The sequence below is a fragment of the Panthera tigris genome, chromosome A1, assembly GCF_018350195.1.
Source record: "Panthera tigris isolate Pti1 chromosome A1, P.tigris_Pti1_mat1.1, whole genome shotgun sequence".
NCBI lineage: Eukaryota > Metazoa > Chordata > Mammalia > Carnivora > Felidae > Panthera > Panthera tigris.
In genome coordinates, this window is record NC_056660.1 from 117,949,809 (window position 1) to 117,962,676 (window position 12,868).

A 12,868-nucleotide genomic window follows, 5' to 3' on the forward strand; every position below is an offset into this window, starting at 1 on the left:
AGAGCCCAATGTGGGGCTCAAACCCATGCACTGTGAGATCATGACCTAAGCTGAAATTGGACACTTAACCAACTGAACCACCCAGGTGCCCCTCATTTCTCTTTGAATCTGTGTGGGCTTGTGACTTGCTTGTAGATAATGAAGGAGGTAGAAGTGTGTGGCTTCCAAGGCTAGGCCGAAAAAGGTGATGCAGCTTTCCCCCTGTAAAGCTAGGACATTCACACTAGAGTACTGAGGCTGCCGTGCAGAGAGGAACCCAAAGTAGGGGACACAGAAAGCACACGGAGAAGCCCTGGGCCCACCCAAGGAGAGGGAGATGCTCAGCTGACCACCCGGGAGAGACTCGAAGCTGGAACTATCCAGTTAAGCTCTCCCCCAGATTCCTGACCCACAGAGATCACGAGAGAAAATAAAAAGATTGTTGTTGTTTTAAACTATTAAGTTTTGGTGTGATTTGTTACATATCAGTAGAGAACCGGAACACTGGGACAGCATTAAACAGATATTTCTCATCCTTGGCAAGTGAGGAGCATCTATTTTCAGGATTTTAATTATTAGTAGTTTGGGCCTCCTATCAAGTCTAAATTTGTAGATACAACAGCAAACAGATCACATTCATTCATTCATTCATTTATGCATTTAATGAACCAATCAATTGCATTCTCAACATTGATGCCTTCTCTGGCCCCTGAGTTGGTAACCTTTTCCCCATGTCCCCAAGCACCCAAGCCTTCTGTCTCATCATGCAGTGCTGCTACTGCTTTTTCTCCTGTCTCTCCCAACCACCAGCAGCAGTTAAGTTGATTCTGTGTTATTCATCTTGGTATCTGTAGCGTCTATTTAGTGCCAGCACATAGGAGACCTATTTAAAAAGACAAAGAAAAAAACCTTAACTGAAGGAGGGCTGCTAGTTCCGGGACATACAAAAAATTTATTCAGGGACAGTCCTTACGCTCTCGGAGTTCACACTTCAGCACTGTGGGACCCAGCCTGACAAGTGCAGTGAGTTGCCGGAATTGATTCCTGTGGTGGGACAGAGGGACAACAGGGCAGCGCACTGGGGGTGGGAGGTGGGGAGGTACACAGGAAAAGATCTATTCATTTATTCCACAAATATTGGAGCGTAGCACACGTAGCACACGGTAAGCTCTCAGTATGTTACTAGATGCTAGCCGCTGTTCTAGGTGTTGGGGATGCAGCAGTGCACAAGAAAACTGCAGTGGTCCGTGCCCTCGTGAAGCTCACAGTGTATCAAAGGACGACAGGCAGTACGTGATTATGTAAAATTTGCTTGTTGCCCAGCAGGAACACAACAGGCGGCTGAAATTCTCACAAGGACTTTAGATCCTTCGACTGGGTGCAGCCGTGGGCGGGTTTTAAGCAGGAGTGGCCATGAGGGGTACAGACTGTGGGGGGCGGAAGACTGCAGGCAAGAAGAGCTTGTCATTTTAAGATGCACATATTCTCTGATTGGAATAAGAAGCGTGTGTTTAGGGTTGACGTGGTGGTTCCGTGTGCTCGAAGTTCTCCCGGGGTAGGGAGGTGCGTTCTAAGTGAAAGCTCAATTGCTCAGCCGTGCAGGGCGGGCTGAATGGAACTGGAGCCCCAATTCCCAGTTTTTTCATGCTCCGCCCATTTAGGATCCTCGGTTCTCAGACCAGCAGACGCACCACCTCGGCTTCGGACCCTGGCCGCGGCAAGTCGCCACGATCAGGAGTGGCAAGGGCCCGTGCACCGCAGCAATCACCCCTTGGGCTCCGGGTCTGCAACACAGCCCCGGCGGGAGAAGGCGGAGCTTGTGTTGCGGACCTAGGCGGTGGCGTGGGCCCCGCCCCCCGCCCGAGGCCCCGCCTCCAGGCCCCGCTGATTGGGTCAAGGCCGCGGAATGGCCGGGTGTCCCCGGGAGGCAGGGGGGTCGGGCTGAGACGGGCACGTTGATTGGTCCGGCTGAGATTAGGTCATCGCTAGCAGGTTCGAGCGGCCCGGACGCCGGTGGGGCGGCCGAGGCTGCTGTGAGAGGGCGCTCGAGGCTGCTGGAGAGCGAACTGGCGAAGGAGGCGGGGAGGCGGCGGCCGCACTCGCTCGCCTGCTTCTCGTTTCCCGGCACCGCCGCGGGTCCGCCGCTGCGCTTCCTGCCCGCCCACCACTCCGTTGCGCGAGGCGGGAGCAGCCGCCCCTCCGCCGGGTCCCCGCGCAGGTCAGGAGTCTTGCGTGCCGGCGGACACCGCGCGGAGGGCGAGCCGGCGCCACACCTGTGGAGCCGGCGGGCGTCGGGGATCCCGGCCGGGGTCCCGCCGCGCGCGTGCTTGGGGCTGCGGGCCTCCGGGGCGCCGGGGGAGGCGCGCCCCCCGGCTGAGCGACTCGGCCACTATGGGGCTCCCCGCGCTCGAATTCAGCGACTGCTGCCTCGACAGCCCGCACTTCAGAGAGACGCTCAAGTCACACGAAGCGGAGCTGGACAAGACCAACAAATTCATCAAGGAGCTCATCAAGGACGGGAAGTCACTCATCAGCGCGCTTAAGAGTGAGTGTCCCGAGTCCGGCGGGGACGGGGCCCTGAGGCGGGAGGGCCGTCGGGCGGCTCTCGGCCCTGGGCACCCGCGCGCCGGCTGCCGTTCCGCCCAGGGGGTCACTGAGGGACGGGTGTAGGTGTTTGCAGTGGGGCGAGACGGGGACGTAAGATGGGCCAGTCGATGAGGAAGGAGACCCGCCGCCCAGCCGTTGGCTTTCTGGGATGGCCGGGAGGTGACCGAGGGCGAGTGGTGCTCGCGGGGCACCGCGGCCGGGTGTGCGCGGCACACAGGTGTCCCGGGAGTGGGACGCCAGTGCCCGGCGCGCCGCACCCCGTCGGGAAACCCCATCGCGTCCACCACTGCGGCTCCCGTGGGGGAACTCTTGCTCACCCCTGGGTACCCAGCCAGGGAACTGGAACGTGCCCTGCCAAGGGGGCGCTGCCTCCCCTCAGGAGAAGGCGGCTGGTGATTGCTTCGCTGTCTCCGGGCCGCCCGTTTCTCCGAAAGGCACCGGCGGTGCCAGAGAAGGTCTGGGTGGAAGGGCTGCTTAGCTCACGGTTCTGGGGAGTGTTGGCAGCCAGTAATCCAGGGCCGTGTACGTGTGCAGGTTCGGATTCTTGTGTTTAGCAGAAGGTGACAGGGGTGGGAGTACAGCATCAGAGTGTTCCTTTACTCTAAACTGTGGGCGAGGGTTTAAAAATAGAACGAGCATATCCTGACTGTCTCCCTCTCCCGCTCCCTCGCTCTCCTTTCTACCTCTCCCATTATCCTTGAAAACTCCAGGATTTTGAAGGACATGTCCAACGTCTTCACTCAGAAAGGAGAGGTTTAAACTCGTCCTGAAAGATTCTGGAACCTTTCGTAAAACTATTTTTGCTTATTTCCTTTTGGTAGGGGAGCACTGAAATTTGCATTCTGTGTGTGATTGTCCCTTGACTTTTGCAGAGCCAGAGTTTCTCCTGGCCAAATGAGAGCGTTCTAGGGATGGGCTTCTTGGATTGGGCGGTCCTTTTTGGTGCCTTCACAGTTCTACCCATTTAAAAATAGTTGGGTTCATCTTTTAGTTTTGAGAACCGGGAATGACACGAAGGAAGATAGTGGAACTGAACTGTCTTTGGCTTTTCTTTTCCTCTCTGTGTGATGGGTATCTTAATAGGTGAGGTCTTTCAGCTAAGAAAGGTTGCATTGGCAGAGTGGGGTCCCACCTGTGAGAATTGTTCCCAGGCCTCTTTAAAGGAGACTTACAGAAGTCAAGTGCCTGAGATGTCATTTTGTGACCCTGATGCTTCTAAAGATGTAGAGGTAGGTAGTAATGGCTTTAATTGGGCATCTGCTTATTTCAGTAAATATACACAGTGCCTGCAGTGTGCTGGTTACTGCCCTGGACCCTGACTATGTAGCAGTGAATATTTTGCTGCCCTGTGGCTACGGAGACTGATTCCTCGCCAGTGAATTGTCTGTTACTTATTTTACAAATGAGAAAACAAGCTTGGTGAATCTTTAGTCCAGTGCCACACAGCTGTTATCAGTGGGACCTAGTTTTGAACCCCTGCATGGTCTGAGCCAGAGTTGGAGTTCCTGCTAATACAGAGCTCTTAATCCTTCCCCATCCTGCTCACCCAGAATGGATCTCCTAGACCAAGCCTGCGAGTATTTGGAATTGCATTTGTATGTCTGCCTTGAGTATGAGTAGGGTGCATTTGTGTGACTGGCAGTTTATTTGCCTGCTACTATTTCTTTGGCAGGGGTCAGAATTCTTTGGGTAGGAGGGAATAATGCAGTTATTTAAGTTGTCTAATGGAATAGAGCAGACCTGTATCTTGGGAGAAAGACTAGCGAGGAACTAAATGTTCTAATCCCTGTATATCCAGCTGTACTTAACTATACTCTTCAACTGCTACTATTAGTTGAATAGGTCATGTGACCTCTTAAGTGGAAAGGGTGGAGTTGATCACTGTTTCCCAGATTTGAGGCATTCCATTATCATTAGGAGCTTATACAGTGTATATTACTGTCATAGTGTTTGTGTATTATTTTTCTTCTGTTCATCCTTCTTACTACTGAAAATGTAAAGCCGGTATTTTTAAAACTAATTACACAGAAAAAAATAGACAATTATATAAATAACACTAGTTTAGATGATTTATAGTCTCTTCCAACTATAAAATTTTATGGTTTTATTTTATAATTAGTATTCACAGAACTCTGGGTTTAGATTTCTTTTGTGTGTTAACCTGAGGCAATAAAACGGGCCTCTTGGGATTGCTAAAGTTCAGCTAGATCATTGTTGTTACTACTTAACATTTTATTTTTGAAGAAACTGAAGGTCAGGTCGGTCACCTGCTCAAGGTGACACAGCATTTGAATGTATTTGAACCCAAGTTGTCTGATTCCAAAGTTGCCTGTGCTTAACTTAACCCCCAAGCAGAACTGTTGTCTAGGTCTGTTGTCTTTTGAATCCCCTTGAGAATCTGATAAACAAATAACCCCCTTGAAGTTTTTCCCTGGAGTCCAAGCCTCTGATCTGGATACATAGAAGATAAGCAATAAAATAATTTGGGACCTACCTTGGTGACAGTCAGCTTTTTCTGTCCTGAAAAAGGACCTATTTTCACCTAAAGGACCTAGATCTCACCTATTTGTCTAGGTCTTTCCTGTGGGCGCTCCTGTGTTCAGGACTCTTTTCTTACCCTGATGAATCAGTGTCTCAGTTGGGAGGAATTTGTATGTTCAAGGCTTTCTTTCTTTCTGTAGAGTCCATAGTAGCTGGAAACGAAGTTGCAGAATTAAGTTTTAGGATTTCCTAGGTTTGAATATTAACCCACTCACTTACTGGTTGACTTTGGGCAAGTCACTGAGCCTGAATGAGCTCCTCCTGTGCAGTAGCCACCTTGACCTTCTAGTGTTGTGAGATCAAATGATTCAGTGCTTATAAAGAAAGCACTTAGCTTAGAGCCCGGTGCATAGCACTGCTCACTTGTTGGTGGCTGTAATCATCTTCCAGCATTCGGGGTTGTCAAGACTCAGAGCAAACGTTACTAAGAGCAGAGGGACATTTTTTGGTTTGGGTGCAGGGAGTTAAGCAATATGCCTTCTTAATGCCACTTGTTGATAACTTACACAGTTGTGTATGTGTTAACCACTGGTTACAGTGGGAAGAGTCCTGGCAATCCTCTTTGCATAATGTTGTGGTTATGCCAAAAAAGTTCCACAAGTTAAAAAAAAAAAAATAGTAGTAAGCCTCCCAACATACTTTCTGTTCCTAATAACATTCTGGTAACTTAAATTTTCAACCTTCCGGCTAGCTTAACATCTCCCCTCAGTGGCTGGGCTGGCTGCCTCTCTCTCTTGTCTTGCAGGAAAAGCTTGCAGAATGCATTGGACTTCATAGTGGGTGTCATGGACCCAGTGGCAAACCAAACGTGGTTTCATAGAAATGAGAGTGAATTCGGCTATTGGTTTTAAGTAGTGATGTGGGTTTTCAGGAACTGTGTCTTTCCATCTTGAGAGTTGGGTTGTGTGGACTTAGTGCTATAAATTTGGCTTCTGCTTAATGAGATAGAATGAATACCCTTGTTCTGATAATCTAAGATGGGAGGGGTGGGGCAAAAATTCAGATGTTAAGGTATCAACTTTTTAAAGGTATAATTTACCTTACTGTATAGTTCACCCACTTACAGAATCCAGTTCACTGGTTTTTACTACATTCACAGAATTGTGCAGTCATCCCCACAAAGAAATCTCATTCCCATTAACCATTGTTCCCCATTTTCTCCCAGCTCCCTGCTACCCCTGTCCCCAGCCCCTGTCAACCACTAAAGTATTTTCAGTCTTTATAGATTTGTCTATTCTGAACATCACATGTGCAATTTTAATAGTTTCCTCCTAGGTGGTAGTGACCAACTTTAGGAACAGAGTTTTTCATTGGACTTTCAGGTGGGGGAACTTGGAGTCTATCTGCTACTCTTCTTCAGGGGCATTTAAGTAGAGGTCATATTCCAAAGATGGAACTGTTTCCCAGGGCTGGGAGGAACCCACGTGTGCGCCTTTGGGTTTCAAACTCATGAGTGGGGAATGGATTAGTTCTAGTTCCTGGTACTGTGATGGATACAGAGGAGACCAAAATAAAACTAGGAATCTAGCCCGTTCCTTCTGTGAACTTTCAGTCAAGTTGGGGCAGTATGTGTGATACTCCATAAAGCCTTACTCTGGGGTCTTAACCTGCTGGGTGACATTTCTTTCTTTCTTTCTTTCTTTCTTTCTTTCTTTCTTTCTTTCTTTCTTTCTTTCTTTCTTTCTTCTTAACAAAATGAAGTAAATGTATATTTCTGTAGTTGAGTCTGTAGTATTTATGAAAACTTTTGGGATGATGTGTTTTTGTTTCTTGAGCATTTACCAAGTGCCTGGCCCTATGCTGTGTCCACATTAGTCTCATTAGTCCTTACCACCATTCTGTGAGTGAATATTCTTATTTTTCTGTATTTTAGACTTGGGGTAACTTGTCTAAGGTTACATAGCTAGTAAGTTATACAACCAGGTTTTTTATTTATTTATTTATTTATTTATTTAAAAAATTTTTTTTTTCAACGTTTTTTATTTATTTTTGGGACAGAGAGAGACAGAGCATGAACGGGGGAGGGGCAGAGAGAGAGGGAGACACAGAATCGGAAACAGGCTCCAGGCTCTGAGCCATCAGCCCAGAGCCTGACTCGGGGCTCGAACTCACGGACCGCGAGATCGTGACCTGGCTGAAGTCGGACGCTTAACCGGCTGCGCCACCCAGGCGCCCCTATACAACCAGGTTTTGAACCTGGCAATGGACTGCAGGCAGTGGACTCTCTTGAACATGACCCTTGAGTGTCTTCAGTAACCATATTAGTACTAAAGATGCAAATTCTTCATAGATCTAGACCCTAGAAAGGAGAAGCATATGGCAGGTGCTAGATTAAGTGAAAGTATTGTGTCTGTTGTTTTTTCAGACTCTGAAACCTGGGTAGCAATGAATAGCTAATATTTTGTATTGTGCTTTGAAGTTTTGTGTTTCCATCATAGGATTAAAGAACCATTATAGGCTAGAAGGGAAATGATGGGAGTCTGGCTGTCTCTTGCCTTTATAAAGCGCTAGAGTTTATCTTTGGTATCAATGAGTGGTTATCAGTGATTCTTTTTAAAAATAATTTTTTAAAAAATGTATACTTTTATAGTATTAATTTACTTTATTATTTTAAACATTTTTTTAATGTTTATTTTTGAGAGAGAGAGAAACAGAGTATGAGCAGGGGAGGGGCAGAGAGAGAGAGGGAGACATAGAATTCAAAGCAGGCTCCAGGCTCTGAGCTGTCAGCACAGAGCCCGACGTGGGGCTCGAACTCACGAACTGCGAGATCATGACCTGAGCCAACGTCGGACACCTAACTGACTGAGCCACCCAGGCGCCCCACATTAATTTATTTTTTAATGAAAAAAATTTAAATCGTGCTATAATTGATATATAACTTTGTATTAGTTTCAGGTGTACAACAGGATTCTGTATTTGTGTATGTTGTGCAGGATCACCACAATAAATCTAGTTAACATCTGTCACCATACAGTTATAGAATTTTTTGTGTGTGATGAGAACTTTTAGATGTACTTTCTTAGCAACTTACAAACATACTCTATGCTACTATGAACAGTAGTCAATGTGCTGTATATCACATGATTTATTTTATAATTGGAAGTGATTCTCTTTTAGCTGGATAATAAAGCATCAAACAGGAAGGCCAGAAACCTATTCCTGGGTCTGATTTGATAAGAAAAATGGTTTATTCTCAATGCTCATTTAAACAAGAGTGAAAAAAGTCAACATGAAGTGTTGCATGCTTTATTATTTTTTTCTTTTTGAATTCATTATTTTTTTTAAAGAGTTGGTGGTTTAAATCATGTCACACTTTTGTAGTTCTTTAGGATTTGTCATAGGCTTTTTGTAGTAGTGAGATGAGCCTTCTTGAAAGGCTTCCCAAAGGATGTTCATTACCAGTCTGCTGTGTTCAGGAGGAATTATATTACTTACAAAATCCTAATAGGACAAATGGGTATGGAGTTAAGTAGCAAAAACATTTTCCCAGTTCCGTTGCTTTGCTTTAGCACCTTGCAAATTAAAGGGAAGAAAGAGGCATTTGCAAATTATTTATAAATGGTGGTAATTTGTCATACTGACATTTGGAATATTAGTCATACAAACATAAACAACAGTAAATTAAGTCCAAACAAGATTTTGTAGTTTTTATGTAACATTAACTTAAAAGTTCCTTATGGGGCGCCTGGGTGGCTCAGTTGGTTAAGCACCTGACTTTTGATTTTGGCTCAGGTCATGATCTCATAGTCCTGAGACTGAGTTGGACTTTGCGGTGGGCATGGAACATGCTTGGAATTCTCTCTCTCCCTCTCCTCCACCTCTGCTTACATGTGCTCTCTCTCTCTCTCTCAAAAAAAAAAAAATTCTTCTACTTTAATCCGTTATCTTTATTGGATTGAATAAATTGCATTTAAACTGTAGTTCTCAACCTACTGGCAGAGGTCTGAGGTCTCTTCCCTTCACTTTATGATTAATAAGACAATATTTTTAGGGCAGTTTTAAGTTTACAGAAAAGCTGAGTGGAAAGTATAGGGAGTTCTCATACCAGCCCTTCATACCTATTCCTCTCAATTTCCCCTGTCATTGACACCTTGCATTAGTGTGGTGATAGGGTTATTCACTAAAATCCATAGTTTACATCAGGGTTCATTCTTTGCCTTGTACATTCTCTGGGTTTTGACAAATGTTAAATAACTTGTATTGGCCATTGCAGTATCATGCAGAATAGTTTCACTGCCCTAAAAATCCCCCGTGCTCCACTTATTCATTCCTGTGCCCCTGTTCTTGGCAGTGACTGTTCTCTTTTACTGTTTCCCTAGTTTTGCCTTTTCCAGAGTGTTATATGCTGGCGGCTGGAATCATAGGGTGGTTAGCCTTTCAGATTGACTTCTTTCATTTAGCAATATGCATTTAAGATTCCTTCATGTCTTTTTGTGGCTTAATAGCTCATTTCTTTTTATCACTGGCAAATACTCCTTTGGATGTACCATATGAATGTATCCACTTATTTGTTGAAGGGCATCTTGCTTGCTTCCCAGTTTTGGCTGTTAGGAATAAAGCTGATACAAACATTTGTCTGAAGGTTCATGTGTGGACATAGGCCTTTAACTCGTTGGAGTAAATATCAAGGAGCACAACTGGCGGATCGAGTATTCCAGTTTTGTAAGAAACTGCCCAACTGTTTTCCAAAGTGTGGTGCCATTTTGCCTTTCTGTGAGTAAAGAATGAGCGTTCTTGTTGCTCTACATCCTCATCAGAATTTGGCGTTGTCAGGGGCACCTGGGGGGGCTCAGTTGGTTTAGCGTCCCACTTCACCTCAGGTCATGATCTCATGGTTCCTGGGTTCAAGCCCTGCATCAGGCTCCCTACTGACAAGGCAGAGTGTGCTTTGGATTTAGTCATTATAACAGGCATGTAGTGGTGTCTCACTGTTTTTTAAATCTATGTTTCCTTAATGACATGATGTTGTGTATCTTTTCATATGTTTATTTTCCAGCTGTGTATCTTCTTTGGTGAGGTGTCTCTTCTGATCTTTTGCTCATTTTTAAATTGGGTTTAGTTTCCTTATTGTTGAGTTTGTTGAGTATTGTTCCGTGTGTGTGTGTGTGTGTGTGTGTGTGTGTGTGTGTGATAAAAGAAACATAACACAAAATTTACCACTTTAACCTTTTGTAGGTGTACAGTTCATTGGTATTAAGTACGTTCTCAATGTTGTAACTATTAGTGCTATCACTTTGCAGAATTTTTTTGTTTTCCCAAACTGAAACTTTGTAACCATTAAACACTAACTGCTCATTCTCCCCTTCCCCCAATACCTGGTAACGTCTGTTCTGCTTTTTTTTCATGAGGTTGACAACTCTGAGTACTTCATATTAGTGGAATAATACTGTAACTTGACCATTTGTGCCTGGTTTATTTCTCTTAGCTTAATATCTTCAGGGTTCATCCATGTTGTAGCATGTGTCCGAATTTCATTCGTTTTTATGGCTGAATATCTTATTTGTTGGGCTATGATTATCCACAACTATCATGAAGAAAGACTATTCTTTCTCCTTTAAAATCATAAAAAAAACTTTTTTTTCTCCTCTCCATTTTTCCCCCCACGGATTGATCACTAGAAGTTAGGAATTGACCTATCCGTTTACAAATGCCTCTCATGAACATTATATTTATGTTTATTTATTATTGAGAAACAGAGACAGAGCACGAGCAGGGGAGGGGCAGAGAGAAGGGGAGACACAGAATCGGAAGCAGGCTCCAGGTTCCGAGCTGTCAACACAGAGCCCGACGCGGGGGCTCGAACTCACAGACCACGAGATCATGACCTGAGCCGATGTCGGATGTTTAACTGACTGAGCCACCAGGCACCCCTATGGTTATTCCTTTTAAAGTAGCCATTTGTTTCAAGGCAGCATGTTTTGGGGAGTTGTTTTAAGAGCTTTATTGAAGTATAAAATTCACCAGTTTTAAGTGTACAATTCATTTGTAGTTAGTTTGAAGAATTATGCAACCATCACCCCATTCCAGTTTTAGAACATTTCTTTCACCTCCAATTGGCACTCTTTAGTCTCACCTCAAGCCTCAGACAACCGCTAATCTACTTTTTTCTACCCCTTATAGATTTGTTGTCTATGAAAAAGCTGAATTGAATCATACATTATATAGTCTTTTGTGTCCGGCTTCTTTCAGTTAGTATAGTGTTTTTAGATAAATCTGTGTTGTGGCATGTGTTGGTTTGTTCCTTTTTATTGTTGAAGAGTATTCCATGTGTGAATCGTATTTTCTTGATCCATTCACCATTTGATAGACATTTGGGTTCTCATTTTTGGCTCTTATGAAAAACGCTTGCAGTGAACATTTGTGTACATGTCTTTGTGTGGACATATGTTTTCATTTCTTATTTCATTTCTTATCTGAAAGCAGAACTGCTAAGTTGTATGGTAAACTTATATTTAATTTTTAAAAACCTGCCAAAGTGTTTTCCACAGCAGAAACATCCTTTTAAATTCCCATTGGCTTTGTACAAAGGTTTCAGCTTGTCTACATTATCACCAATACTTGTTATTGTCTGTCTTTCTGATTGCAGCCTTCCTAGTGGGTGTGAAGTGGTTAATCCTGGTTTTAATTTTCATTTCCCTGATGACTAATGATGTTGAGCGTATTTCCATGTGCTTATTGACCAGTGGTGCATTTTCTTTGCTGAGATGTCTATGTAGATCTTTTTGTTGGGCACTGTCTTATGTCTTAGATTTTTCCCTTTATTTTGTCCCATAAAACTTTTGATGATTAAGTGGACAGTGCTCAGTATATTTTCTTCATTTAGCCTCATTTGGGGACTTTTTGCTTCCATTTGCTTTAACCTCAGATGCATTTGAGTGATCAGTTTCAGGATCCCAGGGCTTAGGATGGTGGTTCTTTGGAGGCTGAATTTCTGGTTTCTGCTTTTATAAGGCTAGTTAGCGTCCTTCTGGGCAGAGGCCTCAGGCTGGACTTCCTAATTCTGGTCAATATAAGCTAATGATCACAAACCCCATGAACTGATGAAATGAGAATGGGTCAGGGAGGAACAGGGATCACCACTGAGCTGTTGGGGAAAGGGACTCATGAAGGTGATTTTGTTATCTCATCAAGGCCATTGCATTTAAAAAGATTTTTTTAATGTTTAATTTTGAGAGAGAGAGAGTGCAAGCAGGGGAGGGAGGGGCAGAGAGAAAGGGAGGCACTGAATCTGAAGCAGGCTTCAGGCTGTCAGCACAGAGCCCGACATGGGGCTTGAACTCACAAACCGTGAGATCATGACCTGAGCTGAAGTCGGACGCTTAACCTACTGAGGCACCCAGGCACCCCAAGGACGCTGCATTTTAAAAAGCTACGCAAGGGAGAGACACCAATATGAAGCCAACAACGTGCTTTTTCTAGATTTAAATTTCTTTTTTCTTTTTCTTTTTTTTTTAAACAATTTTTTAAAATGTTATTTTAGAGAGAGAGAGAGAGAGAGAGAGAGAGAGAGAGAGGATGTGCATGAACGGGGAAGAGGAGCAGAGGGAGAGAATCTCAACCAGGTTCTACTAGGCTCAGCTCAATGCGAGTCTCATCCCGTGACACTGGGATCATGACTTGAGTGAAAATCAAGAGGCAGATGCTCAACTGAGCCACTCAGGTGCCCCTCATTTTTTTTTTTCTTTTTTTAAGTAGTCTTCACACCCAGTATGGAGCCAATGTGGGGCTTAAACTCATG

General features: G+C 44.6%; 1 protein-coding gene across 6 annotated transcripts in view; it reads left to right on the forward strand.

Annotated features, from left to right (window-relative positions):
* The first annotated feature begins 1,993 nt into the window (after positions 1-1,993).
* The window catches only part of ARHGAP26 (Rho GTPase activating protein 26), a 424,049-nt gene continuing 413,174 nt past the window's right edge, over positions 1,994-12,868 (forward strand). For 3 of the 6 annotated variants that reach the window (XM_042986234.1, XM_042986238.1, XM_042986246.1), the window contains exon 1: positions 1,997-2,524. In XM_042986234.1, the coding sequence (XP_042842168.1) occupies positions 2,371-2,524 (154 nt within the window). In that variant the 5' untranslated portion in view covers positions 1,997-2,370. Of the gene's footprint in view, positions 2,525-12,868 lie in introns of all 6 variants that reach the window. The other 3 variants (XM_042986218.1, XM_042986228.1, XM_042986221.1) reach the window with 2 other exon arrangements.